This window comes from Pempheris klunzingeri, chromosome 10 (genome assembly GCF_042242105.1).
Source record: "Pempheris klunzingeri isolate RE-2024b chromosome 10, fPemKlu1.hap1, whole genome shotgun sequence".
NCBI classification, from domain to species: domain Eukaryota; kingdom Metazoa; phylum Chordata; class Actinopteri; order Acropomatiformes; family Pempheridae; genus Pempheris; species Pempheris klunzingeri.
The window spans coordinates 15,147,729-15,172,417 of NC_092021.1; the positions used below are offsets into that span (position 1 = coordinate 15,147,729).

The 24,689-nt window shown below is 42.5% G+C and overlaps 1 protein-coding gene across 4 annotated transcripts in view; it reads right to left on the reverse strand.

The window, feature by feature from the left end:
- Positions 1-24,689, reverse strand: part of dip2a (disco-interacting protein 2 homolog A) — an 84,536-nt gene that overhangs the window by 20,371 nt on the left and 39,476 nt on the right. For 2 of the 4 annotated variants that reach the window (XM_070838470.1, XM_070838469.1), the window contains exons 2-10: positions 17,803-17,874; positions 13,069-13,188; positions 12,859-12,978; positions 7,435-7,704; positions 5,546-5,683; positions 4,129-4,170; positions 1,751-1,870; positions 387-584; positions 68-159 (exon numbers count right to left, since the gene is read on the reverse strand). In XM_070838470.1, coding sequence (XP_070694571.1) covers positions 68-159; positions 387-584; positions 1,751-1,870; positions 4,129-4,170; positions 5,546-5,683; positions 7,435-7,704; positions 12,859-12,978; positions 13,069-13,188; positions 17,803-17,874 — 1,172 coding nt within the window. The remainder of the gene's footprint in view (positions 1-67; positions 160-386; positions 585-1,750; positions 1,871-4,128; positions 4,171-5,545; positions 5,684-7,434; positions 7,705-12,858; positions 12,979-13,068; positions 13,189-17,802; positions 17,875-24,689) is intronic. The other 2 variants (XM_070838472.1, XM_070838471.1) reach the window with 1 other exon arrangement.

The following is a 24,689-nucleotide window of genomic DNA, read 5'->3' on the forward strand; positions in this document are numbered from 1 at the left end:
AAATGTCTGTAATGTAATAAGGAATTTAATATGCAACAGACCACCACTGTTTTATCTCATGACTTACTCTGTCTCCAGGCATGAGTAAAGGCTCGTTCCTGGTGCTCAGCTTGTTAAGAAGAGTGTAGGCCAGCTTCTGACTGCGGGTCCATAGTTTACCTACAGAGGTCAACATACAGTGTCAAATATTTCATTTAATTTAACAACCCCAGACCTGCAAATCAACTCGCACAAAATGGGCGAGAATAACAGCAGATAAGATATGTAGAGACACTTCCTTGTCTGTTATTTGTACAGAGAAATCCACAAAGAATAGATAACGAGATGATATTGTTTTCCATTTCCGTTGTAAATTTGAAGCCAGTCATCCACAGGTTGATACCTACCATAGGTGAGTGTGTAGACGGGCTTGCCAGCATTGTCGAGTGCTGTTAGACAGGGGCTCTTGGGCTGAGTGGTGCCCCATCGTTGTAAGGCTGCTGGCAAGGAAGGGGGCCACTTGTTGACCACCCCGAGAGGCTCCCCTTCCAGGGTACTCATCTGCTGACCTTCTGGCTTTGGCTGGTTGGGATCTGCCTGCTGGACTAAACACATGGGGAAGAGAATATCGGCGTGAATGTGGCTCAATGGGTATGTAGCAACAAAGCGGAACCAGCTCCTGGTATACTGGTGCCATCTGAGCTACTTGGGAAAGAAGCTCTGTGTGTATTTTTGGTTGAATGAATAACAAAGAAATGGTAAAATTGTAAATCCTAAATCTTTTGAGGGAAGGCAGGATGATAGAGGTAGTGTGGGGATTGAAAGACTGAAGGATTAAAGGTGTGTCCTGTCCTTATCAGTCTTAGCTGCCTCAGATACAAATTCATGAGAAACTTGGAGCTATGGCTTATTGAAAGACACAGGTATCTCTCTTCATCCTTTACCCAACTTTCCTTCACTTGCTCCTTTCCATCACTATTCTCCCCTCACACTCTCCTGAAATCTCTGATAAGTGGAATTCAGAGCTGCTTAACTGAGCTGGCAAGATGTCCCCGCCAAATAAAACACCTCTAGCGGGAACAGATAGTGTTCAGCCTGCTGCCATTTCAGCTCTGTGTGTTTTTCTGCACACACCAAGAAGACCACCGACGCTTGCCGTGCCACAGTTCCTGTGCTTTACAATTACCTGCTGATGTTTTACTATTCCTGCTGGTTATTTATTTTCACAGTGTTTATTCAGCCTGGCAGAGTACCACCCAAAACCCACGATGGGCTGGTTGGAATGGAGGAAATGGTTAGAGAGGGCTGGTCCGCCGTGTGTGTGTGTGTGTGTGTGTGTGTGTGTGTGTGTGTGTGTGTGTGTGTGTGTGTGTGTGTGTGTGTGTGTGTGTGTGTGTGTGTGTGTGTGTGTGTGTCTCTGTACACTGTACTCCCTAACCACTCCCTTAGCACACCTGGTGGTCTCAGCTCCACCGAGAGACAAAATAACAACCACTGATCTGAAAGTGTACCCTGACTGTTGATTTGTGAGGTGTGGTGAGGTCAGTGTGAATTTTTATCTCAGCTGCAACAAGAACTTTATAAATAACCAATACTGAAGCTGAAAACTACAAAAAAAAATAGGGCAAAATATTACAGCCGAGGTGGCTGTCACACTCAAAACTGCCAAGTGTCTGATCAGTATGCTGATCACACCACAGACAGAGGGATGCTTTTATTCATGATTTATTGATTTAATAGAAGCAATGTAATTGCTTTCAGGCCAGCTTACCATCCAAAAGCTCCTCAAAGTCGTCGACGAAGAACTCTCGCAACGGTGGCCGCTTTGGTCTCTTCAGAGTGTTGAGCAGCTGCTGGATTTTGGAGGAGACTCGACTGTTGACTGGAACACCTACACAATGAGATTGGAGGGGATGAAAAGAAAAAGATCGGGGGAATAAACATGGCAAGACAAGGATATGGATATGTGTGGTGGAAAGAGATGTAATGGAGCAGGTGGGAGGCAGTACAGTAGATAAAGATGCATGTAGACAGATTGATTGAGAGATTGATGAAGTAAGGAGGAGGATGGATGAGCGGAGGACAGATAAGAAAAGAAAAGAGAAAAGGTCATTGTGGTGCTTTAATGAGACACAGACGACAGCCAGCTGACACCAACACTGTAGCAAGACAACAAAACAGAGGACCTCGAGGCCCTCGCCAGTCACCTGGAGGTCAAAGGTTACAGTCCTTCAGTCAAGATACTCTCTGGAATCACTGACAGACCTCGCGGGCTAAATAAATCGCATTTGTTGTTGCTAGGCTGCTGCCTAGCAACAAAGATGTCCTCACAGCAGTAAGTGATTCATGAGGTGTCTGTCTCACATACGCTCTGCAAAATTCATAACTGGGAGACTAACATCAACCTTACCCCAGTCAAGTCAAAATATATGTAAGTCATTTGACATTTATGTTGAAATCGTTGAACCAGAACTTAATTACAATACTCGGAAATCAAAATCACAGAGACATGAAGACATAAAAGAAAGTGCAAGACAGAAGGGAAACAACAGACTAAGAATGAGAGAAGTGTCCCTCACATTCTGGACAAGGGTATGTGCAGAGCATAATCACCACTCCATCATTTTCTCCATATGAATTCATACTTAGTTGGGGAGGGGTGGACTACGTCAGACATTCCAGACAGCCACAGGAGATGAAGGCCGCAGCTGCACAAAGCTTGCATGATCTATCTTACTATAATAAGCCTGGCTCAGACAGACTTTGCCTCCTCGTGTAGGGGCAGATGTACTGGGAATAGACGTGTGGGGGTCAGCACCGCACCTGATGGGCCAATTAGAAAGCCCAAGACACACAGGACATCTGTGGGCCCTGAACCCCACCCACTCAAGGGCCTTGATCATTAATATCACAGTCAACCAGGACCCGTCTGTGATGATGACTATAATTAACGTATTCATGTTTTCATAATTTACCCTGCTCTAGTTTAATTCTGAGACAATAATGCCACAACAGATCTTCACAGTTAACAGAAATGCATTTACCAACAAGCTCAGACCATAACAAAATTGGAAATAAAGAACAAGTCTGGCCATATTCTACAAATAACAACTTCAAATTACAACAGTAAGTATTGAACCACTGGACAGACCAAAACCAACTAATGTGTTAGTCTGTCTTTTTAATATTTTTGTCGTCCCTACTCTGTCTTTGACTCTCAGCCACAAGCTCATTTGAAGATGTGATTCTTTCAACAGCTGGGCATTGTAGTTTTTACTGAACTCAAAAGAGAAGGAACATTGTATTTGTTGATCAGATTAATACACATTTGGTGCTCTGGTGAGTGGTTATGGCACCATGAAGATGTATGTTGAGTTGACTTAAAATAAACTATAGTGCCCATGTTTGTTACAATAATGAAGGGACATGCCATTTTTAATAGTTTTTGGCAACAATGGAGGTCTATGGCGCAGAGGAATGAGCTGTATTAGGCTTTGTATACACAGACAATATTTATTAGTAGGATTAATTAATTGTTGGTTTTGGCCTTTTCATGGGATTTGTTGACAAAAAAATGCACCACAGTTTGCATGCTCCATAAAGAAACCCACACATACAGTGTCAGTATCTGAGAACAGATGGAACCCAAGTTACTGCGTGGCATGTTTTCTACACCCAAGTATGTGTTGTTATTAAAATGGCAACAGTGCTAGACGGCTGCCGTCAAAGAGCCCACTGTGTGGCTACAGGCTAACGGGCTTGTGTCACTGAATATAGTGAGAAAAATAAACTGACAAGTCTTAGTGTCTCAGTGTGAAGGCAGAAACCAGTGTGTCAACATGCTAATTATTCACAACCCAGAATGAGTAGTTACACCTGTCACAGGAAAGGCCTTTTCACAAAATCTGCTTCAACAACACAAATTTGAAGAACATTAAGGGTTACACACTGCACACACACACACCCACACACACACATCTGAATTCACTGTAGCTTTGCAAATATATTTGGAAAACACACGGTTTGGACAAGTGCTAGACCTGACAGTAGAGGCGAAGGCAGACACCAACACACACAAACACAAATGCACACGCAGTAGAGTGCACATATAGCAGACTACCATAGAGTTGGAGGAACAGTTATAAATACCATCCATTAAACTGAGGGATCCATCACCTCTCCACTCACAGCCTGGAGGAGAGACACATCAGGATGTCAATCAAACTGCTAACTAACACACTAAGAGTGTGTGCACATGCGCGCACACGTGTGTGTGTGCATGTGTGAGAAAGTGTTGATGTGTGATAGAGTGATCTATCAGCAGACAGACACAGGTGAGAGCAGCCTTAAGAAGCTCTCAGGCACAGACTGTTGTTGTACAACAGCAACAAAGATTCTCTTCTGTTCTTGTTTTTGATCATTGTGGGAAAGTGTGGGCTTGAAACATCTTGAACGCGAAGGGATATAAATGACACTGTTTACATCTTTTAAAAATCCATAAATTTAACAAATCCCTTCCTGTTTATGTGTCAGCTGAGTGGGCTGGTTCAGCATTTATTAGCAGTGAAAACTCAGACACGCACATATTCTTAATGAAAGAGGACGGATGGCAGGAAGGTAACAGCTCTGCTGAAGCTGTGTTACACTTTTCTGGCTGCGAGCTTATTAACACATTGGACATTAATTCAAAGGAGCATTTCAGCTCTGATGTTGAAGAAATTAAGATGGAGGGGTGGCAGGAATACAGTGTCACTCCTTTTATAGACTGGTCGTCCAGATTGTCATCTATAGCAACTCTCTGAAGTCTCGTTGGAAAAAAAAACATCTATCGTAAAACACAAGTTTCTGGAAATGTCATGTGCTATTGGGGGGGGGGGAATCATAAAACAAGTTGACTTACAATAATACCAGGAAGAAACGGCCAGTTAAATAAAAGTTTTAGGCATTATAATGACACATCATCTTGGTTTGTTTCACTGGGTACCCATCTCACTGCACAGCATCTAATTATCAATATCTGCAATGGCCCATCTACAAACAGCTGGCAATATTGGTTGGATACCAGACTGTGCTGCTTGAATGATGAACGCTGTTTGGGAGCAATTAGTTCATCGTGTCATGTTGCTGGTGAATCAATGCATTAAAACTGAGCACAAGAAGCACCTCTAATAATGTGGTTTAGCAACGTTATTCAAAGAACTTTCCTTTTTAGGACTACAAGAGAAAAAAAAATCATTATCAATGATAATTGCATGTTTTTATCAGCATCAACTACATATTAAGCATTAAGGTAGAAACACTGTCTTTTGCAGAAGGGCTTGGAGAGGTGCAGTGTTACCATGGCAACACACGAGGGTCAGTCAGCAGCTTGTGCCAGTCTGACTAAGGAGAAGACAGAGGGACAGACAGCAGGGTAGAAAAGGAAAGGGAGGTGACTTTCTCCGTGTGTGTGTGTGTGTGTGTGTGTGTGTGTGTGCGAGAGAGAGAGAGAGAGAGAGAGAGAGAGAGAGAGAGAGAGAGAGAGAGAGAGAGAGAGAGAGAGAGAGAGAGAGAGCATGAAACTCACCATCTGCAGTCTCCATGACGCTGGTGTGGTGGTTGTAGCCACGGGAAATGCCTCGCACTGAGGCCACCTGGGGCCGCTCCGCATGAAGCGGGGAGCGCTCCGACAGCCCCGTCACATCGGGGGGCGCTGAGTGGTTATCTGTGATGAGTGGGGTGTCGGGGGTTAAAAGGTCAAACGCCAATTTAGGTACTGGATTGAGAGATCTGCCAGTAAAGAGTCTACTACTGCAGAAGAGTGTATTTTAACAAAGATTTCAAACTTTACCACATTTTAACTACTTGCCATGATAATGAATGAATGTTTCTAATCAGCAGATACACTCCTTTCAGTGAGTGATGTGTTCACAGAGGACAAGATGTCTGTGTAGTATGATTAACAGACAAGTCTGCTGTCCAGAAACACCACAGTAAACTACAACTTCATTATTAAACATATAGTTAAAATAATACCTCTCTGATAGTGTGTATCAGATTAAGATTATTTTAGATATTTAAGAGGTGACCGGGTAGTTAGACCAGGTACTTTGGTACAGAGTGGAGGGAACTGAGTTTAAAATGTAAACTTTTGAACACTAAACTGCTACAGTAACACAATCACTGTTCATCAAGGCTATGGATAAGTGAGAGCTGAGGATCCCCTCTAAAACACCTAATAACCTGTTCAAATACATCTTACATATATTAACTACATAGAGTGTAGCACCATCCATATTCTCATGTATGATGGCCTACTAGTCACTCTCTATTGCTGAAATGAATGAAAGACAGCTTGAGAGGCCAAGGAACAGGATGATATGGGAGATTTATTTAAAGGTCCATTCAGCACCAGTCTCTGCTGCTACTTTATGACAGCAACCTTGAGGAGAGACAAGCTGGACAGAAATCAGACAGCTCCATCCTAATAGGATATCCTTCTGCCAGTAACACATACAGACACACGTGAACACACGCACACATACGCAAGCAAGACACCATCTCACTTTGCTGCTGCGGAGAGACGGATGGAGATAAATCCACTGAATCTCATTAACTAGCTTTTGACACTCACATGGCAACGTGGAATGAGGAGCTTTGAGGGGGATGTGGCTGTGAACTCTTTCACATGACAGAATGACAGTGGGATGGCAGGCAGAGACGGCTAATTAGAAAGACATGAATTAAAACTCTGTCGCTGGTTCCCTTTGTCTTGCCTCATCAAGTACTTATGTGTATCTGGAGGGAGATATGGCCCTGACTGGAGGAGATGTGTAAGACACCGCTGTCTGTCTACAATTGAGCTACAGCTCTAGAAAAACAGTCTGAACAACACAAGTTAAGATGTCACCTTTGACATGACAAAATTTGTGATTGGCTGGAAATAATGGAAGACAATGAACTTCTGCTGATACCAGCAAATGTACGACAATGGAGAAAGTAAAAGGCTGCAGGCTCAACAATGCATGCATATATTTAAATGGAAGAATTTAAAACCGTACAGCTAAGCAAAAGGTTCTGCAGGCTTGTTGAAAGGACTGTAATTTTACTGTGAAGGTAACCTTAATTAAACCTACATTGGGATTCTTTCATCAGCAAACTTGAACAGTGAGAACACTATATGCCGGAAATAATTCAAAACATCCAACACTGTTTGCTTGCTTAGCATGATTATCTCATTGTACTTCTGTAATACCTTCCTACTTTAGCTAAAAACTACACGACTCACATTTTTGCATTTCACCGAATAGCATGAGGACGCAAAAAGACTTTGATTTACGTGATAAACGTAACGTTTGATAAACTTATTCACCTCTGGACTAACTGCATGAGAGCACTGCATCAGTAGAAATGGGACAAAAACATACAGAGCGACCAACTGAAATGTGATGGCGTGTGAGACTGTGTGTCACTGACCTAGCTGGGTGTGTGCCATAAGGTCGGCCAGTGCTGTAGCTGCGGCGTTGGCGTTGAGAGCTGCGTGGGCAGTGGTGTTGGTGGTGGTGACGGATCTCCCTCCCGGGTGAGATGAGGTGGATGACGCGGAGGATGAGGTGGACGAACCCTGGATGACACGGTTAAACCAGTGCTCAACGGCTGGGTGGCCGTGGCCCTGGTAGGGCGTGGAGGTGGCCAGGCGTCCCTGCCGGCGAAGCGAGCCCTCGTCTTCCGACGCTGAGGAGGTGTCTGTGTTTGACAGGTCAAGACAGGGCAGCGTCACAACAGTGGACATTGACATCGGGCCGTACAATGTCACCAGGAAAATAACCAATAAAACTGGCAATGGCAGGATTTATATGATATGCTGATGATACATTATTCTACTTATACATACTGGATAAGAGTACATATAAGATAGTGGGATGGCCAGATGATTTTGATGAGATGAAAGATGTTAGCCTGAGGGATGCTTGTTTTTAAAGCTTCACTGGTAGATTATGCAATTTAAATTTACCTATAGAGGTAGCCACACCAACACATACACAGAGGTTTCAAGACAGCCCAGCTTTTTAACAGAAATGTTCATGGTACAAACTATATACAGTTGCAAGAAAAAGTATGTGAACCCTTTGGGATTACTTGGATTTCTGCATAAATTGGTCATAAAATATGTTCTGATCTTCATCTAAGTCACATCACTGGACAAACAAAGTCTGCTTAAACTAATACCGCACAAAAAATTATACGTTTTCATGTTTTTATTGAACACAACATGTAAACATTAACAGTGCAGGGTGGAAAAAGTATGTGAACCCCTAGGCTAATGGCTTCTCCAAGAGCTAATTGGAGCGAGGAGTCAGCCAACCTGGAGTCCAATCAATGTGATGAGATTGGATGTGTTGGTTAAAGCTGCCCTGCCCTATAAAAAACACACACCAGTTTTGAGTTTGCTGTTCTCAAGAGGCATTGCCTGATGTGAACCGTGCCTCGCACAAAAGAGCTCTCAGAAGATCTACGATCAAGAATTGTTGACTTGCATGAAGCTGGAAAGGGTTACAAAAGTATCTCTAAAAGCCTTGATGTCCACGTGTCCACAGTAAGACAGACTGTCTACAAATGGAGAAAGTTCAGCACTGTTGCTACTCTCCCTAGGTGTGGTCGTCCTGTAAAGATGACTGTGAGAGCACAGCGCAGAATGCTCAATGAGGTGAAGAAGAATCCTAGGGTCAGTTAAAGACGTACAGAAATCTCTGGCACATGCTAACATTATTGTTGACAAATCTACAATAAGTAAAACATTAAACAAGAATGGAGTTCATGGGAGGACACCACGGAGGAAGCCATTGCTGTCCAAAAAAAACATTGCTGCACGTCTGAAGTTTGCAAAAGAGCACCTGGATGTTCCACAGCACTACTGGCAAAATATTCTGTGGACAGATGAAACCAAAATTGAGTTGTTTGGAAGGAACACACAACGCTATGTGTGGAGAAAAAAATGCACAGCACACCAACACCAAAACCTCATCCCAACTGTGAAATATGGTGAAGGGGGCATCATGGTTTGGGGCTGCTTTGCTGCCTCAGGGCCTGGACGGATTGCTGTCATCGACGGAAAAATGAATTCCCAAGTTTATCAAGACATTTTGCAGGAAAACCTAAGACCATCTGTCCGCCAACTGAAGCTCAACAGAGGATGGGTGATGCAACAGGACAACGACCCAAAGCATAGAAGTAAATCAACAACAGAATGGCTTCAACAGAAGAAAATACGCCTTCTGGAGTGGCCCAGTCAGAGTCCTGACCTCAACCCGATTGAGATACTGTGGAATGACCTCAAGAGAGCGATTCACACCAGACATCCCAAGAATATTGCTGAACTGAAACAGTTTTGTACAGAGGAATGGTCCAAAATTCCTCCTGACCGTTGTGCAGGTCTAATCTGCAACTACAGGAAACGTTTGGTTGAGGTTATTGCTGCCAAAGGAGGGTCAACCAGTTATTAAATCCAAAGGTTCACATACTTTTTCCACCCTGCACTGTGGATGTTTACATGTTGTGTTCAATAAAAACATGAAAACTTATAATTTTTTGTGCGGTATTAGTTTAAGCAGACTGTGTTTGTCTAGTGATGTGACTTAGATGAAGATCAGAACATATTTTATGACCAATTTATGCAGAAATCCAAGTAATCCCAAAGGGTTCACATACTTTTTCTTGCAACTGTATATCTACAATAGGTGCTGCTAGAAAACTGAGCACTTAACTGGGAGTTAAAATTGCAGCTAAGAAAAAAAAAGATGTGTTTTCTTCCTACTGTATCAGTGCATTTGCCTACTACATAGCACTATTATTCCTACTTAAAAGTGCTGCTTAAAAACAAACTGCAAAAACACACGCACACTTTACTTCCATACAAAACACAAAACTGAAATTTTCTAATTTCCATTTTTTAATTTCTAATGTTGGTATACAAAAAAAATTCCAAAACATTGTGTATGCTCAAACTATTACAGCTTGTACTCAAACCCAGTCATTGATGATTTTACTGCCTCTCCTTTGAGGCAACTGTGAGCAGGTGGTCTCGGCAAAAAAAGCCTAAACAGGAACAACTTCAAAGTACGGTAAGGCTCATTCAAAATGAACACATTCCATTTCATCTGCCAAATTCCCAGAAATGTCTGTTCCTTCAACAGGATCACTGAAGTTACACAAGAGCAGCCCAGTTTGAGATTTGTGCTCTGCAGAGAATTGAGAGCAGTGAAAGGGCTAAACAGGCTTAGGCATCATCCAGTTGAGGAAAATTAAATACTTAAGTTATAAAAATTGCTGTTTTCACACTTTTGCACATTATTCATCATGAACGAAATAAACAGCAGTGCTTGCCCTGCAGCCCTCGTAAAAAAGTACATTCAAACGTCTCAAAATATTACACTAAAGTCTCTGAGCATACTTTACAAAAACCTCAAGTCCCTGGAGAGGATGAGGGAGAGACATTTAAAAAAAGAGTGATTAAGCCTGTGTGTGTGATCACCACATGCCTGATGATGTTCGCAAAACTAATGAGCCTTCATGTGATTAATCTGCCTCCTGATCACTCACAGAATGCAGTTAGACTTAAAGTCCATCAATTGAGAAACTCGCTGTTGCTCTCCTCAAGCTTCATCGTGGCCTTGCAGAGGCTGTCAGAGGAAAGCTGCATGAGGTTTGATTATAACAAGTTAAGATTTAATGTCTCTACATCCAGCAGACTCATGGGGGTTATCTCGCATTTATGATTCTGTTTGTTATTCCTCTGCCTCTCTCAATTTCTCTCTCCATCTCAGTAACCTTGACACAGTTACACAGAGGGAGACGGGTCAGAGAACAAATGCAATGCAGAAATAGAGAGGTGGAAATAATAAGAAAAAAACTAAAAGGGGAAAAGAGGTGTAAGTCGCAGATAAACTGACAAAAACAAGAATAGATAGTGCAGACTGAGTCAGAGAGACAGGCAGTGATGGAAGATTTTGAGGTAGAGAGGGGTATAAAAGAGAGAATACCTAAGACAGAGAGACAGTAGCAGATATGCCAAAATCTCAGTTATTCTTGTGCACCACTGAACTACCGCATTATAGCAAACACAGACAGTTAGAATAATAAAGCTTCGGCCCAGAAGTTAAAAGATTGAGCTGGTTTTCAATAAATAATTTCGACAAAAAATGCCTCAATCCAAATGTCTGCAGCAACATCATAATGGTTGGTGCCTGAAAGTGACAATTACTATACTGAGTAAAGTGTGGATGTGTGTGCATACTCTTTTTTTGTATCCTAAAACAGGAGCCTGAAGGTTCAACCTATCCTTCATTGATGAAGTATAAATGACAAATCACTTTTGCTGATTACCTTTTAAGTTGTCTACTAGTGACGAAAACAAGACTAAAAGGCTGTACTTGGGCACAGTGGTGATTTGAGCTTAATGGTCATGTCAGTATGCTAACACAGTCTAAGTGATGAAATGATGTTAAAATAGCAGGTATATGTACCATGCTCATAACAACATTAGCTAGTCAGCTACACCTGAGGCTGATGGGGGATGTCGTTAATTTCGCAGGTATTTGGTTTTAAACCAAAACTGAAGACAATTTCTTGGGGGAAAATGAATGACTGAGCCAAATTTCATGGCAGTCCATCTAATGACATGAATAACATACCATGAATCTTGTAGTAGCGGCAGAGGATCACCAAAGTATGTACGCTTCATCTACTGGGCACAATGAATGTCTGTACAATGTTTCATGGAAATCCATCCAATAGTTGTTGAATTTTCTGGGGCAGTGCATAACTAAAATACATTGGAGCGTTTTTTTGTACAATGTGTTTTTAGTTCCAATGTTTTGTGGACACTGCTGTCTATTGTCACAGTTGGTCTGTACGTTGGCCACATCCAGTCAGCCATTCAATTTAGATTTATTTATATAATGTGACCAGATGTGAACCTTCCACTGGAGATTATCAAGATGGAAAAGGAGAATGTTGCTCAGATGAAATGTGGAAATAACTAACACAACCATGCCACTGTGTGCACACCAACACCTGTAGCTGCCATTAACCTTGAAAAAGTAGCAGAGTCCCAGGTTATCTTACTGTTGATGCACAATATGAGATTTTGTGGGTCTGTCAGCCCTACCTATGCACCTTATCCAAACAGATTAACGCTGATCACTCAGAGTGACTGAGAACAACCATGAAAAGGCCCCCTCCTTCTCTTGTTCAAGCCCAAATGTCTGAGCTCATAATCCAGTTACTTGCTCCACCACTGTGTCCTCTCTTTATCCAAGACATGAGGCTCTAAGGCCCCCCACCAATGAACTCTTACAGACCAACGATAAAACCCCTGTAGTGTTTGAGAGACTTTGAGGCAAGTTTTCTGTCATCAAATCACACAGACATCTTACTGACTGACTGGAATATAAAATGCTTTCTTTGGGAAATGTTTGGGATTCACAACAAAAAAGTAGCTGCAGAATGCAGTAAAATGACAAATATTCAGCTGAACCGGCCCACACAATACAAACTGTTATAAAAGCAGGCAAAAGGTCAACATTTTGAGACTATGTTAAAAATCTGATTATGCACCCATTATGCAACTCATGTGGGAAGGTCTGCCTCTGAGCACAACAGTGAGAACCGAGTCCTTTATAGTCACAAATAATGGACACATTCATCAAACCGCACATTTTTTCCAGTAGCAAATGCTTGGCGATATCATCACTGACCACTGGGCACAACCGTGTCAGCATCCTACACTCCAATACTCATGGGAACACATGTAAACAAGCCGGCGTGAGCATAAACCTCAACTGTGTGTGTACTGGACAAACTCTGCCCTTGGTGAACAGTGGATTTACAGGAAAGTCTCACCTGGCGGGGTGCATGCCTCAACCGAAGACTGAACTAACACAGATCGTCTCTTGGAGGGCATTGGCATCTTCCTCTCTTTGTACTTTGCCAAAGCTGCTTGGACGGCTTCTGTGTGCAAATCTAAGAGAAAACATCAACACAGTTAAGCTAGTGCATAAAAGAAGAGCACGAGGCATTTAAAACTCCAAGGAAGCATGGACACATGATTACCAGATCTGAAGCGCTCATCCCGAGTGTTGGCGGCCCGAGACTTGTTGTGCTTAGAGCCTTGGAGAACAGCTTGTGAAGAGGCCTGGATCCTGTTGTCAATTTGCAGAGAAGGATCTACACCTGCGGAGAGACAAGACCAAAGCAGGAAGAGGACAGTTGATAACTGGACAGAAAGTTATATATTCCTCCAATGCAGAATGTGCACAATGTTGAACAACGCTGCTGAATATTGCTCGACCAGATCAAGTATCCACAAGCTTAATGGTAATCTCTATTTAGGCTGCTTTCTTCTAATACAGAAGCTTGCAGTTGTGAAAGTATTCCCTTTAATTAATCCAGCCTCTCTCGCAGCTCTCCAGCTGCCTTCCAGCCGCCTTCCAGCCTTTTAAGAGAAGCAAATGCAAATTACACAGACGTTAACGGAAAGGAGGTGATTAAGCACCATGAATGTCAAAAAGACAACATCTTCTAAGTAGAACATTCTAAAATGATAAAACTCTCAAACTCGTCAACCTCTCTGTGCTCGGTGTGACACAGTCAGTGATTCATAGTTCAGCTTATGCAATTCTCATTGGAGCTTCATTAAGTAACTAGTGGTTAGCATCAGAGGAGAAATCCAAGACTACTGCCTGAAGGAAGGTCATGGATCAGGCTCTATTAGTAGTCTCATATCACTGGCTTCATTTCATCCTCTCATGCTCTTATGCTGATGCATTTGAAGTTTGTAGGATGGATAAATGTAGAGGAAAAACTCACAAAATGATTCCAATGAGCTTTAATCTCATGACACACAGAGGATGTAAAATGTGTCTAAATGAGATTAAATTAATTTTACTGTAGATCAAAAGTTTGATCTAGATAAACTTCTTGACCCAGAATCTTCACCTTCTCCTCTGTTATGGTATATAATATTCTGCGTGTTCGAAGATCTAAATGCACACATAAAAATGGAATATTACTAATATAATATGAACACACAAGCTAAAGAAATGCTTCTCCCACAACTTGCTTTTATTTCTGTGTTGTGTAATGAAAGGCCTTAAAGGACCTTTTCACACAAAAGAACAGGAAGCTGTCGCAAAGAACGGCATTATAACTCAACTCAACCATATCTGACAATTTTTGAAGGTATATTTTCCAGAGAGTGGGACAAAGAGGAGAGTAACAATATAAATAAACAATGCCAACTAGTACCATGTTTCAACAGCCTCCTGCTGGTTTTCATCTCCACTTGAAAGATTTATTACAACAAAATTCTCTTCTTTCTGATACTCAAACACTACATGTATACTTACAGATATATCAAAGCAGCAGCACAACAAAATACATAGAATTTTTGTATGAACGAAGTACAAAAGCGACAATGAGTTGACTACTGAAAAAATAACTTGAAATATCATAGGCTCAGGTGCATGCAACACAACTAAATTTAACAGAAAGCCCTTTACTCAGATGAAACCTACAGTAACAGAGACATTAACTTATACAAATTCTCATGGCAAACATAGCTGACTGTGTTCACTGGAACGCACAACAAAGCCAATAGTACAGCTACTATGAAATGAATCCTACCCCTCTGTGGCGGTAGGCAAGAGGCTTTGCTGCTGCACCACCAATGTTCCCTGCGTGAGTATGATAAGATGCTTTCACGGACATCTTGATACTGTTTTTCTTTTGTTAGATGGCTATCACTCCTGGAGCCTTCTTTCCCCAATGGAACATTATTTGAATAGTTACAAAGATGAGTGATACAAAAAAGGATAACTAAAGGTGTCAGCAGTGATATTATATCAACCTGATGACACAGACTGAGTAAGTATGAGCGACTAGAGGCCAACTGATTAATCGGTTTGGCCATCAGCTTCTTCCTGCTCCAAACTCTCGTTCTATCGACCTTTAAAAGTCAAATATCAGTCGACCTCTGAGGGACTCATCAGTAACATTACCACAACAGTCCAGCTCTATTCACACACTTCAACCAAACCTTTAGGGAGTCAAAGCAGCTCCTACTTTTGGCCAATGACTAACAGTTGTCACAGTGTGGAATGACAGAAAGTCTACAAATCAACAATTGGGTGCTAAAAAGCATCTCTGACCAGACTGTGGACAGCTTTGGGGTTGCTGTGACGACCTGTTACCAAATGAACCAAGCAGCATACAGAGTGGTTGCCTTTGCATCAAAAACGGCCTTTTGAGGACAGAGTTCTGCCACCACATTCAGCCTGTTACATCCAACACCTAGTTGGCTGGCGAGTCAGACACCCAGCCAGCCAAGCAGTCAGCCAGCCATCAGCCCGCCTGGCTTTTCAGCAGCAGCTTAGTGAGGATCAGTGAGCCCCACACTGTCAGCAACTCTCAGACGGCAGCAGCACACACACTGAGCAACACTGACACACTCTTCAGCTAAATCTAATAACATGAGTTTCAAATATTACACAATGTTCAATAAGGCCTGAGGACATTTAAGGACACGCAATGCGTGGAGTCTGACACACACATGCACATGCAGCATCCCCTGAGCATGGACAGACACATCAATATATGCTGGTCCCTTATATCGCTCTGACAACCCAGTCGCACAACAGCCTTTCCCCGCTCCCAGAGGAGACAGGTCTATATAACAAGCCAGGACACCGGGCCTGGTTGCTGGGCAGAGCATACTTCAGAGACACTGAGCCAATCAGAGGCATGCTATGTCATAGCAGATGTTGTTATTGGTTCACGGCGAACCCTGATGAATTTTTAGCACCTGTCTGATGCCAACACTTACCGGTGTGGCGGCTGATGACACGTGAGCTGTGTCCCACTTCCTCGAGAGCAAATATGCATGGCTAATGACTTGCATCAAGTTCACAGTTGTATGTCTGACATGTGCCTAATAAAAATGAATGGATGGCAAATTCAGTGCGAAAGAGCAGGGACTCAGCAACAGCACTCACTGTCAGAAAATGAAAACCAGACACCACATACCCGTATTCTCACAGAGAAGGTACAAAAATTCCTCCGCAGAGAGCAATTTGACGTTGATTGATTTATATTCATATGCCAACTTTCCCTTATTTTTTGACTTCCAAGTATGGTCAACATCTGAAGCAATTATTTACTCTGAAAGCTCACAGTAAAACCTGAACACTAAAATATGAACAAAGGAAATTAATGTACTCTCTCGTAGATTTTAACAATCTGGTTTTATACAGTTACTTTACTGCACTTGGCACATATGCAGTCTTATGGCACCAGTGAAATACAAGGCTGTAAAATAGCTTGTTGCATGTAGCTCAGAGGTCTACAATCTATTGGTCACCTATTTAAACCATGCAGCTGCTGAACCCTAATCCACCGATTAATCGCACTGGATGGATATGTCATTAATTCCCAACACATCCATTCATCCTGATGGAATATGAATGAATCTATGTGAAAAAGCTCACCCACTCCGAAGCCCATCCATCTCTGCTCTATATCTATCACTTCCCTGCTTTAGGTGTTAGGATCCACACTGTACTAATCTAACAATGGACATCAGAATGAAAATCCATAAATCCATGATAACAAGGACAGAGACAGCGCAAGAGAATGACAGAGAACGAAGGAGCTGGTCCGCCCAAGCTAAATAACAGTCCTGCTAACTTCAGTGGAAAGCCTTGAGCGAGTGGCCCACACCAGACTCTGGTTTCCACTGAGGCTTGCTGTTCTGATAGTGGGCCAAACCAAAGACTGCCATGGACCCTGGGTAGAGGACGAAGAAGCATGAAGCATACAGGCAACAACTCCTCTCTGGGATGCACCACAAACCAACTCAACCCTTTAGTCTGCCCAAGGCGGCTGGGGCTGACTGACTGCATGACTGGGGCTAAAAATACACTGAATTGATTGATAAATGCATGCAGGCCCCTACACAGTCAAATGAGTAACATACAGCTGATCAAGTTCAAGCCTCCCTGTTTTTCAAAGTTCATACATCTCATTTCAAACACCCATAACACAGGATGGTAAAAAAAAAAAAAAAAGCATTCCTCTAAAAAAGCAGGCAATTACCTAAAACGCATAATCACAGCCTATAAAGTGCATTTTATTAAATCAAATTAGCATGTGGATTGAAGAGCAACACAAATTTAGTACCATTACTAGCAGTTATGATCTTAGCAGAGACACCTAATATTTCCATAATATGCCTAATATGCCTTCCTTGCCTTGGTAGATTAGCTCCTGTTTTCATTTAGCCACAGACATAAACTAATGGTGACTGGCTGAAGCGGGGTTAAAGGCATTAACAACAGACTCAAAGGTCACAGAGAGCACAGCAGAGACACATCTAACTCAACTTTATGACCGTGTGATGTTTGATGTGGTATCTCTGATATTCAAATGACTCAATTAACTCATCTAAAATATACAATTTCTACATATACACTGTTTTCTTTTGGCTCCTCTTTTTATTTATGTTTTTATTATATTTGGTATTGTTTCTTTTCTTTATCCCAACAAGCAATAATAAGGTGTGTCTTATTTAAAAAAAGCAAACTATGCTATATGTATGTATATGTCTGTGCATATGTAAATGAAGCTACTCCATAGTATCATTGATAATAATGATGATAATAATATGAGATACTTGCCTCATTCGGTTTGCTCTTGCAAGGACACTATGCTAACTGCTACGCTAACAGACCGCCAGAGCAAAGATAAAACCCATTCTGGACAGTAAATTTCCTGCAGGCCCGTCAGTCTTACCTTGTATCTGTGGGATGTACGGTGCCAAAAGCTTGCCTCTTTTCTTCTCATAGCCCTTCTGAGTGATGTCCCCTGTACAGACAGAGACAGAGAAAAACAGAGGAACAGACAGACAGAGAGAGAAGAGGGGGGGCAGAGAGATGAGTCATTAGCTCAGCCGTGCCTTGGTAATATATGTGTGTGTGTGTGTGTGTGTGTGTGTGTGTGTGTGTGTGTGTGTGTGTGTGTGTGTGTGTGTGTGTGTGTGTGTGTCTGTACACTAGTGCTTCAGGAGCATACTGCCAGGCTGGTTACACTGGCACCACGGGGCACCAGAGGAGGGTTGTGGTAGCAGATGACCAGCTCTCACTCACTGGATGTCTCTCTCACACTCACACTCACACACACACTGGTTGCAAAGTGACATTGCAATCGTTAGATATGATAGTTGATAGATAGTAGTGTGGTGAATTTCCTACTGAATACTTGGATGATAACATCAGCCAGGCAAGGGGCATTTAAAGGATCATTTGTCTGGTGCGTCTGGAATATTTTCCCTCGCAGGATTTTTACCAGAAATAAAAATACTGCTGATGTCAGCATGAACTGAATCCACCCAAGTTGTCTCCACACATATGATTAAAAAGTGGTCTGTTAAAAAGGATATAGCTGCATGTTGTTTTAATAGCCCTATTTGAAAGCAATATCAATGTACATGTTTTCCAGCGCAGGAATTTAACTACAGTAAATGAAGACAGAAACATTGAGGGCAGAGGAAGACAGAACGATGGGCGGAAGGTCTATGGCTAAGTAAAAAACAAACAGCAAAATGTGATCTTTGGTTGATATGCAGGCTGGGGGCATAGTTGCCTGTATGATATCATCACACAATCAGGTACACAGATTTTAAATTTGGGGAAAAGAGAAGCCAGGCACCGGCTGTGGTAACTGTATTAGCAGATTCGCTGAGTTGAAGTATCAGAATCTACAGTGAGAAAGAAAAGTGTGATCAGTCCATCCCTAGTCAGGTACAGTAGTACAGTAATATTAGAGGACGCTTCATTAACTACACGGAGTATGCAGTGACCCTTTATTGCCTTTTTCCAAGAAGAAAGAAACCAGCAAAATACTGTATGTTTGCTGGGTGACATAAAAGCCTGTAACAAATGACAGCACCACTAAAATGACAAAAAATGTTGAAAAACATCCATGTCCACATGGGACCTCTTTAAAATACAGAGAAGTAGGTCACTGACTTGACTGTTTTGGCTGCTTGTCGCTGATTTGGGGGTTTAAGATGTCACCGTGCTCCTGCATATGTGACACTGGTGTGGACCAGGCTGAGGCTGATGGAGGCTCATTTGCACTCTTTTGCAGACAAAAGGCATATTGATTCGCTCAGAGAAGGCTGCCTGACAGCACCTCTAACAAACCACGAGTGTGTACATAACTATACTTGCATACATGACCTCTCCAACACCCCTAAGAATTAATGTAAAAAAAAAAAAGAAAAAAGGCCAGAATAAGATGTGGTATATGAAGGGCCTTGGAAAATATGCCAGTCAAATATTCGGGCTACAAGAAGTGTCAAAGTCAAACAGCCACTTGACATGACACATATATTGTTTTGGCAGGAAGCTAGAAATACTCACAAATGTCGATGAAAGATCTCAGTCATCACATTTTCCACTGGATGTTAACGTTAGAGTCCAATAAGCAGGGATCACAATGTGTCATTAATGTTTATCTCTTGGGGCTCTCAGTGGGGGTCATCAGGGTGGAGGTCAAGTGAAAGACCAATACGTTCAATAGGGCTATGAGAACAAAACCAATAGAAACCTCACTATGGGCTCACATTTCATCATCTCACCATGGGGAATACTTTATTTTGCTCGTTCCTCACAGACATGTTTAACTCATTGTTGAATTCATTAAAGGTACACTGTGGTTTTTACCTCCCTCATGTCATATAGTATTTCATGCCCCTTCATTTATGTAAATATGTATTTCAGAAGCAAAATACTCTTGATTTATCTTTGCCGGCCATCTGCTCCTCAATCCTCTTGAACACAACAGTGTGGTAGTGTGAGGGCAGGTGTTGTTGGTCACACTGGTCGCCGCGCTGCCCGCCGGTACTGAGTCACCAGTAACAGCTGAATGCCTGCACTGTTAAATGTCCAGGAGAGCTGGAGGCTAGCAACAATACAGCGCTGTCCACGGGCCGAGCCGGCTGACCTGACACTGACTCTTTCTGGTGATAAGTGTCTCTGTTTGTATGTGTGTACATCAGTACATGTCTGTGTGCATGCCAACATGTCTGAGTGTGCGCGCCACGGCAGCCAACCAGCCTGACAACCAAACAATAGAAGGCTATTCTCCGCGGTGGCTCCGAATTCTGGCTAACAGCCTCGGTGGCCAAGCGCTCCTTCGCACACTGATCCATCAAGTTATGTCTCAGTGAAACTAATCTTTTGATCCAAGAACAAACAGCTTTGTCATTGAATATGGAGGAATGGACTCAAGCATTCAATGGTAAACAATGACCCGAGCAAAACAAAAGTCTGAGGCACCAAAGGATCACAATATTTCCTGTGCAAGTGTGTTGGTGTTTGCATATGGTTGTGCATATATTTGTTTGTGCATCAGTGTGTGTTTGCAGGCAGATGCTGCATTTCCCCTCTCTGTTTGAGCTTTGAGTGCCCCCATAAGAGAAAAATAGGAGGATTCAAAGGATTCAATATGTGGCCTGCCGCCTGGGGAATAGCCGAGGGGAGAGAGCATAGTGGGATGTAGGGAAAGAGAGATATTGAAGGATGGATGGAGGAACGCTTAGTATGTATGCCAAATTAAACAGTCAAAAGAGACAAGCTGTAGCTTACTGTATATTTACAGTGGGTGGGAAACACTTGATTTGACCCCTTTCACCCTCCTCCAGGCTACAAGCTTTGCCATGAGAGCTGTAAACAAAAGGCAAAAGGTATATATCTAAACAAGCACCTGAGAACAAATGTGTCGAAGAGGAGATGAACAGAAGCACAACAGGGAGGGGTGCAAAAGAAAGGAGGCATCTCTCAAGTTGCTGACAGAGACCATCATCAGGGGCTCAGCTGGAAGAGCTGTTTTTTTCTTTCCTCAGCTGGCATCCACCTTCATAAAAACTCACCTCCTTTGTTGCCTCCATCCCTGCAGTCTAACCTCTTCACCTTCTTCCCAATCCTCAAGGGCTCACCGTCCACACATACTAAGCAATCGTGTCATCTTTTGACCTCTCTTTTTAATTATGGGCAGCAGCTCTTTCTGAGGGGATATCATGGCTTACGTCCACATTTTTAGGAGTATTAATGCTAATCTTGTGACACTAGCCTCCATCCATCTGAAGTGGCACGATTTTATTTCCCAGAGACCAGTGTGCAATGTTGTTACCGTAAGCATTCCTCTCACCCGGCACTGAATCCAATTTCGACAGAGAGACGGTCAATCTTGTGACACTCTAAACACTGACAGCAAGAGAGCCCGCTGTCCTCTGCTTTGTCGTATTGACTTTAATTGACTGATGGCTATTGAGTATAATTGACTGATGGCTATTGAGTGGAGCTGTTCCTGCGATGGGGCCCATTAGAGAATTACCTTGCATCTGTACAGGCGGATCTCTTCAACCAGGAGGGAAATACCAAACACAGCACATTCCTCTACAAGCCAGCACAAACATGTTAAGGATAGATAATGAAGCTCTGAATGTAGCTGGTGAGATTGGCTTTACTCCTTGCTTAGCTTAATAAGACAAAGTAGAAATGAAGATTTACACATCCACACCGCCACACACATTTTCTCTCCTCATTTAGATGCAGAAAGCCAGACAGGCATCTCAACTCTTGCTCTCAGCAATCTCCCTGGGTATCTCGCACACACACACACACACACACACACACACACACAAACCAAAGCAGAAACAGCAGCAGCAAGGACAATCCCACAGCAATAGTTTCAATGTCTAAAGCCCTGCATCTGTTTGCGTTTTCCTCTTCTGCAAGCTGCCTATTAAAAAACAAAATCCACAGCCAGTATGTGTGTGTGCGTGTGTGTGTGAGTAACTAATGTATGAGAGTCAGTCTACTACAACAAGCAACACTAAGGTTGGGTGATAATTTCACATTATAACAGATTGCCTCTGTACATAAATGTGTGTATCACAATCATCATCTGTAAATGAGTAGGGGATGCAAATATAAATTATTTTCAGTATCAATTAATCTGCCGATTACTTTCTCGATGAATGAATTAATTGTTTGGATAAATAATGAAAAATGCCCATCATATTCTCTTAATGCCCGATGAGGTGTATAAAAATTGCGTCTTATGTCCAACCAACAAACAGATATTCAGCTCATTAACAGTTCAGTACAGTATATTGATTGACAAAATGGTTTCTGATGAATTTTGTCAAATCGACTAATCTTTTCAACTCTAAAATGAATGATGAGTTCAATTTTACCATAATCTCTCAGAGAATCGGAGATCTGGCTTTGAAAATGCATTTTAAATTTATATATTAGACATTAATGAACATATCAAAATGGAGATAATGCTGTGTCGATTGGTGCAGTACTAATTTTGTCAATATCGGCTTCTGTTAATCAATAGTCCAAAATTATTCTAGAAATCCCCCCATGTCTTTGCCACACTGCTACCTTCCCTTCTTAAGGGACAGACAGCGAGAGAGGTGGCCCCACCCACCCTTAATGTCAGTTCCTGTGCCAGGCTGACCGACTATGTGCCAACACTGCTGCCGTGCCAGCAACCAAGCCGTCTGCCCTTCAGCCACAGAAAACCACTGCTAAATATTTAGGCAGGGCAGCATTTGCTCTGCAGTCTTGTGTGTTGACTCCAACAAAAGCAGATGTAGCCGGCTGTCATTTAGCATTAGCTCTCTGGCGTACAAATGTCAGTTTTACGCATCTGGATTAAGCTTTACCCTTGACAGGCGCTGAAATTTTCTAATTCTATTTGAAGACCAGAAGTGACCTATTTCAGGTGTGCATGGTCAGCTCTGTTTATTACTTCTCTCATTCTCCCAGCCCAGAGGAAATGGGCATATCCCCCTGCTACTCAAAGCTTTTCCTCACTTGTGTCTGAGGAAAAGGAGCAGAAATATGAATCAGTGGCAAAGAGGGCGATAGTTGGAGAGAGAGCAGATCCACACCACAGATTCAACCGCATGTCTTGCTTTTTAGACTGTCTACATGACAAAAAAAACTAACCAAACTGCAGAAAAAAGTATATTAGAAGTATAGTGTGCAATGACCACAGCAGACCCCTATTAAATTGCTTTAACACACACAGACACATGCAGAATAACTCACATTGAGCAGCCAGGGAAGCGAGCAGAGGAGCGATGAGGCGTCTTCAGCAGAGGCAGAGATGTGAGAGATGTACAGACGGATGGAGGGAGAAGAAGAGGCCAGCGGAGGCTAACCAGCTAACAGGCTAACAGACAAACTCTAAGAAGTCCTGCTGTCATAAGTCAGGCCCTTTACAGCATCCTTTGTTTCCTTTCATAGAGAGAAGCAGGAGAATGAACGAACCCCATCTCCCTCATTCTCCCTTCCCATCACTCCCCTCCCTCTCGCCCTGCCTCAAACCAACTCCCCCACCTCTTCAATCGACTGCCCCTGACACCCCCTCCTTCTCCCGCTCCCTCTTTCTCGCTCTCTCTCACTCTTTCCATCCCTCTCTCCTCCCAGCTAAGGTCTCCACACAAAGCCAAACTCGGCTGCAGGATTAGGGTGTCAAAGCAGACCCCTGCCCCCCACCTTCCCACATACCAATCTCTCTCTCACACACACACACACATACAGTACAATAACTATGGAAGAGGCTTCGTTAGCTTGTTAAAACACGTTGATACAGGTCCAGTTACAGAGCATGCAAACCTTGTTTCAGTGTCAAGAGGAAGGTTTCACACTGATGCAGGTAACCACAGCATTACAGCTAATGTTTGTTTCAGCATTACCAACACTGCTGACTGGTAGACATAACCACAAAGCCACCAGGACAGCCAGATCAAACCTGCCTGACAAAACAGCCGTACACTGTCTCTAACCTCTAATGGCTGTAATTCTGCTGTAATTTCCACCTTGAAATTGGTTCGTGAAACATTTTTCCTGAATTTCGGAAAGAGAAGCTCTGCTGCAGTAATGTTAAGGTTTTACTATTGTAATGAGGAGCCCTTTGATGTGGAGGAAAACACTGCCCTGTGTTTAGACTGGTTAAAGATGGAGTGCAACTGCAGTCACAGCAGGCTTATCACCCAAGTGGTGTGTGTGTGTGTGTGTGTGTGTGTGTGTGTGGGTGCGTGCGCGCATATTACTATACTAGAAATTAGAGACCTTTTCACCCCATGGCAGTAGGTTCCAATGAATAGCTGCATATAATTAGGTTCAATTATTGCTTGCTAGCACACACACTAATGGACCTGCACAAACACTCAAGCAAATGCACACATACAATAGATCATCTCCGTTGCTTCACCTTGAACTAGTGGGCCAGTCACCTTCTGTATGTTGGCTTAAGGTCACAGGAAGCCATTCACATGTTAACCACAATATACACTGGGTGAAAAAAGAAAACCCCCTGTACAATGTAATGAACAGTAAAGCAGTAAAGCCCTGCAATCGGCACCACCTTTGTGAAAGAACTAGTTAGATAATCAAGTAATCATTTCTGTCCTTTTTTAACATTTAAGCTTTTTTGTGTCATATATGACAGTAAATTGAAAATCTTTTGGAATCTGGACCATTGGCAACATAAAACAAGCGAGCAAGTAATTGTTGCACCCCTACTTATTACGGTCAATTTCTTTTTTGTTTTTATTCTTTTATTCTTATAGCATTTTAAACTTTATAGACTGA